The sequence below is a fragment of the Populus nigra genome, chromosome 12 (genome assembly GCF_951802175.1).
Source record: "Populus nigra chromosome 12, ddPopNigr1.1, whole genome shotgun sequence".
NCBI lineage: Eukaryota > Viridiplantae > Streptophyta > Magnoliopsida > Malpighiales > Salicaceae > Populus > Populus nigra.
In genome coordinates this window covers 10,037,173-10,043,056 of record NC_084863.1, presented here as the reverse complement: position 1 = coordinate 10,043,056, position 5,884 = coordinate 10,037,173, and the positions used below count along the sequence as shown (strand labels likewise).

The 5,884-nt window shown below is 33.2% G+C and overlaps 1 protein-coding gene across 1 annotated transcript; it reads left to right on the top strand.

Moving 5' to 3' along the window:
* Window positions 1–850: 850 nt before the first annotated feature.
* LOC133669938 (RING-H2 finger protein ATL74-like) lies at window positions 851–1,861 on the top strand. The gene is made up of 2 exons (XM_062090272.1): window positions 851–908; window positions 1,014–1,861. The coding sequence occupies exons 1-2, from the start codon at window positions 851–853 to the stop codon at window positions 1,619–1,621; spliced, it is 666 nt and encodes a 221-aa protein (XP_061946256.1). The 3' UTR covers window positions 1,622–1,861.
* Window positions 1,862–5,884: the final 4,023 nt, after the last annotated feature.

The window sequence follows — 5,884 nt, the reverse complement described above, 5'->3', positions numbered from 1 at the left end:
CTCCCATCTGAAAGAGTACAACTACATGCACTTAAACAGCTTCCCTACCCATAATATATTCCTCGCAAAATATTAATCTCTCCGTACCACCATATCAAATCATCAATTCTTTAATATATATAGTTCATTACATGATTAGAAGCAGAGAAATTATTAGTGTACTAGAAAATTATATATCTTAAAATTTTACTTAACAATTTAAGTTTTTTAATTTGATATAATATTAAAATTTTATTAATTAAACAATTCAAATCTCACTACTGTATTTTATTTTATAAAATATAAATACAAAACAATTCCCTACAAATTTAAAGTTAAAAAAGCTAGCTAAAGTAAGGACAGAACATATCTCTCTCTATCCTTAGTTTCATTCTTGGGATTTTCGTGACTTTCGAAGCCACAAAGTGTGCATTAAAAAAAGCACTTACCTTTTCCTTTTCAATCTTTGAGTGATTGCTAATATGGTAATTATTAAAATTTTATATAATTATTATATTTAAAATTTATAAAATTAATTAAGATATACATAAACTAATTTAAATATCTATATTAAAAAAACACTTAAATTGAATTTTTACCAAGAAGATGCTTTTTTAACGTCTTTTTATCTCGTTGGAATTCTGACAGACACTGCCATAACTCAAAAAGGCTCATCTCTCTCGTTTTGGTTGAAAGCAGATCAACAGGAACAGGACTAAAAAAAAAAACTCTCATAATTTATTGGCTTGCCTTCACCTCCTCCTCTTGAAGCATCAAAAGCCATGATTTAGCCTTTAAATCCCTCCGTTACAGTCAGCTCAGAAATCCAGGGCCAAACAGAATTCAAGGCCTTGTTCTATATACGAGTGAAATGAACTCCTTACTTTCAGTCTCCTTTGTGGTTCGATTTGAAGCTAGGAAGCATTGGAGTCATGAATTCTCCAGCTTATTTGCATAAATTCATAGTAGGTCTAAGGAAATTGTAGTAAGGCTAAGAGGGTATTGGTGTGATTCCGAAGTGTTGCTGGATTGAGCCATAATAGCTATGGTTACTCTACATCATCGTCCACACCGGCTACTCCTGGATACAGAATCAAGCACACGACCGGCAGCAAATGAAAGCAGGGCGCGCAACACTTACAGCAGTGATGCCAATTTTGATTCCAACATGGTGATCATCCTGGCCGCTTTGCTTTGTGCATTAATTTGTGCACTTGGACTAAATTCAATAGTACGATGCGCCTTACGATGTAGCCGGAGGTTTGCTTTTGAGACTCCTGATCAGACTGCCGCGCGTCTGGCAGCAACAGGCCTCAAAAAGAGCGCATTGCGACAAATCCCAGTGATCATATACGGGGTGTCAGGGATACATACTATTGCTACGGATTGTGCAATTTGCCTTGGTGAGTTCATAGATGGTGAGAAAGTACGAGTAATGCCAAAGTGTAACCATGGTTTTCATGTTGGGTGCATAGACACATGGTTGGTGTCGCACTCCTCCTGTCCAACTTGCCGGCAGTCACTTCTAGAGCAACCACCAGAAAGTGCTGATGCCGCAGAATTTGAGGTTGGGATTAGACATCCGGGAAATGCATCTGCAGGAAATGATGTGCCCGTTGCAGGAGATCACGAGGCAGGTTGATCCTGCTTTGAAAGTGATATTCGACACCAAAGAACAAGGGAAAAAAGGTCGTCTTTGCTTCTCTATTGTTTAGTTTTTAAGACGTTCAGTTTGTTTATGTAATTATGCACAGTGATCTAGAGATCTTGGTTGAAACTTCAGTGGCTGGCAACACTTTGGTTTTACAGGCATGCCACTTGCTATGTGTTGAAACTTGAAAGGCCATATAATATTATAGCAAATGCACCATATTTTTTGCAACACGATCTAATTAATTTCTCTCAAAATGATCTCTGATTGTGCATGCTGCTTGCACTCTCTTCAAAGAAATTCATAACCCTATTTTTTACTGTTGAAACTTAACTAATTATGTCTTGAATTTACTTTATAAAAATAATTAATTCGAGTTTTATAAATCTTAAAATTATTAAAAATTTATATAATTATTAATTTTAAAACTTCAAGTGACTAGTCGAGATCCATGTAAAATAATCTGGATACCTACAAGTACTTAAAAAAAAAAATGAAATTCATAACTTTAAAAAAGAAACCCAGATTGGACATGGGATTAAAAGAGGCTCATCAGAACAAATTAGAGGCAGCAGTGCTCCGTCCGGAAAAGTGGATTTTTTTATACCTTCACTGAAAATCAAAGCATCTGACTTGCTGCTTATAGTATCCATTTTGAAGTGAATATATGCCTTTCTATGGGAATATCAATTTGCTGCTTATGATCTTTGGTGGCGCCGGCACGTGCCACCCTCATGGCGGATGTTTATCACGGTGGTTATAATGTTCCAAAGGAAACTCAGTTCTTTGATTAATTTGGATTCCTTCCATAAAATTGAAGGAGCATCCAACCCGTTGAAAACTTTTCACGTCCCCTTCACACACACTTTGGACCATATTCCAGTTCGTGCAGAATGCCTAATAACTTTAAATTGTTGTCATGCTAATTAAAATTTTTTAAAAATAAACTAATACCCTATGCTCATTAATTATACTATGAATTGAAACAAAATTACTTTTAAAAATATCAATAAAATAATTAAATTACTCTTAGAAGCAAAAATTCTTTAACTGATGTCAAGGGGATTTTTTGTATTTGCGCTATGGGTTTTTTAGTTATCATCAAATTGACTAGGGGACAATTTGATATTGTAATAAATATAAAATATAAATTAAAAACAAAATGGTTGTCGCGGGTAAAGCACTAACCAGCAGGTAGGAGACATTTGCGCTCATCTAGCGATGCATGCGACATCCTTGAGTATCCAAATGTCGCCTTCCACAATGACATTGAAATCGTCTCAGCGGTCACTTCTGTGAAACCCGAGAACAAATTATACAAAAAGGGGGGATTTATAATAATTTAAATTTTTATAATACAAAAGTAGTGTAACTACAAAAAAAAAATAATGATAATAATTATGGTGATAAAATTTAATAGTTTTGGAGAGAGAGAAGACTGAGAGAGAGAGAGAGAGAGAGCAGATGCAAGGTGACCGACCACTGGAGGGGAAGAAAGGAGAGGAGGAGAACTTATGATTTCCTTGCTTAATTATTTGAGATGTGTTGTTATAATGTGGTTGCTAATTAGAAAAAAAAAATGCACACTTATAAGGAAAAGGAACCCTTTGTTCCTTTAGGTAGGTTCGATCAAAGTAGAAATGAATTAATTAACTTGGTACAAATGACCTTAGGAGGTCACAATGAGACAGGTTGCCATGTATAAGGTGAAGGCATGGTTGTATGATACTTAATCTCATTCTCATCTCACAAAGCCATCTCCTTCCTTCCCATTTCCCAGAAAAATTCTCAATCTTCCTCAATAATTAATTCTCAATCTTCCTTTTCTAGAAACCATCTTCATTTGAGCAACGACAGCAAGGTAAATTCCATCTTCATCTTTGTTTAGTGGGTTTGAAAGTCTATTCTAAGTCTATTCCATCTTCATCTTCATCTGTCCCAGAAAATGTCTCCATCTTTAAGGATTCAGCGTTTAATTCCATCTTTATTCTCTCTTTGCTTCTGCACAAACCGTCTTCATTAGAGAAACGACAACAAGGTAAATTTATGTTGCATACTTTTTTTATTCCGTATATATTGCTTTAGATTTCAAATAATCTATTGCATACTTAATTTATTCCGTATGAATTGCTTTAGTTGGTTACCCAAAAACTCATAATCTTTTGACTGTTGCTTTAATTGCTTATGTTGCTTTAGTCTGGATAACGTGATAAATATCATGGGTTGTTAAGCTTTAGTTGCATCTGTGACTATAGATTAATGAGCAACAGAAGTGATATAGATTAATTGCTTTAGAAGTTCTGTCATAGCGATATAGATTAATTGTTGAGAGACTGTAATGGTTAGTCCCTACTACTACCCCTGTGATTTTAAGCATAAATTCATATCTTTGTTCTGTTTTGTTGATGTTTTGTTTAGATAATGAGTTTTGTTGATTTATTTATTTGTTTTTTGGTTTTATGAATTGTGTAAAGTGGGTTGTTTTTGTTTCTTTGTTCTTCAGGCGTGGATCTTAGATCATTAAAGATTTGTGAGCTTGGGTTGTTGACGTGCAATGTTTAAGTTTAAGGTGATTTTATCTTGTTCTCTAGCAACAAGTATTATATGACTTTTATTGTGCAGCCTAATAGTATTAGTGTATTACAAATTGCATTTTTTTTCCAGATGTAAATATACGTTTCAATTTTTATTGCGCAGCCTAATAGTATTAGTGTATTATAAATTGCATTTCCTTTTCCAGAAGTAAATATACGTTTCAATTTCATGCTAAATTATTAGTCTTTTGTTTACTGTTGATAAAAAAAATATATATATGTATTGCTTCTAATTAATTTGATTGCGAATTTGATAAAATATGTATATAAATTATTGCAAAATGTAGGCATATTTCGTATGTATTGCAAAATGTATCATAGGCTTTTTTCTTGCTTTTGCATTAACTTGAAGAATAGTAGGCAAGACAATCTTATGCTATTTTCGTATGTATTGCATCTGCATGTATTGCAAAATGTATCATAGGCTTTTTTCTTCCTTTTGCATTAACTGACAAAATAGTAGGCAGGGCAATCTTAGGCTATTTTCGTATGTATTGAAAAATGTATCATAGGCTATTTGCAAAATGTATCTACATAGCTGAAAATAATTGCTTGATTGATGTTGTTGTTGTTTTCTTAATTTCAGATGGATAATGGGGAAGATCCTACATTAAATGAGTCAAATCCTTCAAGTTCGAAACCAAATTCTTTGTCTATTCCAGTTTCAGTTACTACCTCCAGTACAAATAGCAACACTAAAGAAGGTAATCTACCTTCTAGATGTAATAAAAGAAAAACATCTCAAATTTGGGAAAAGACTAGATGGTAATTCTAAAACTCCTAGGGTTGCATGTAAGTATTGTGGAAAAGACTATGCATGTCATACTATACTTAATGGGAGTAGTAGCATGTGAAGTCATCTAGGTGTAGGCAAAAAATTTCCTTTTGTCATTAATCGAAAACAAAAAACTTTAGTTTTAGAACCTAAGCCTATAATAGAGGGGGTGATAATGGAGAGGAAAATTTGGTGACTGTTAAGGCAGTGAGTTATAATTATGAAGAGTGTAGGAAAACCCTTGGAAAAATGATTATACTTGATGAACTACCTTTTAACTTTATAGAAAACCAAGGATTTAAATCATTTTGTAAAGTAATGCAACCTAGATTTGATGTTCCTTATCGTTTGATGATTTGGAGAGATTGTTTGAAGATTTATTTAGTTGAGAAGGAGAAAGGATCAACGTTTATGTTTAACAATTGATACTTGGACATCAATCCAAAATATTAATTATATATGTTTGACTGCTCATTAGATTGATGAAGGTTGGAACTTGAATAAAAGAATTTTAAACTTTTGTCAAGTTTCTAATCATAAAGGTGAAATAATTGGCCAAGCGATTGAGAGTTGTTTATTGGAATGGGGAATTAATAAGATTTTAACAGTTCCTATAGACAATACAAGTTCAAATAATTTGACAATAAAATATCTGAATAGAGTAACAATTAGGTAGGCAACTTATATATTGTCAAATGACTTCATGCATGTTAGATGTTGTGCACATATTGTTAATCTTATTGTATGTGCGAGATTAAAAGATATTGATGATTCAGTGGTTAAAATTAGGAATGCAATAAGGTTTGTTAGATCTTCTCCTTTTAGACAACTTGTTTTTAACCAATATGCGGAGAGGTTGAAAATTGGGAGTAAAACATCTGTTTG

Coding starts and splice junctions, on each gene's coding strand:
- LOC133669938 (XM_062090272.1), top strand. CDS start 851: ATGAACTCCTTACTTTCAGTCTCCTTTGTGGTTCGATTTGAAGCTAGG. Junction 909..1,013: donor TGAAGCTAGGAAGCATTGGA/GTCATGAATTCT, acceptor TGCTGGATTGAG/CCATAATAGCTATGGTTACT.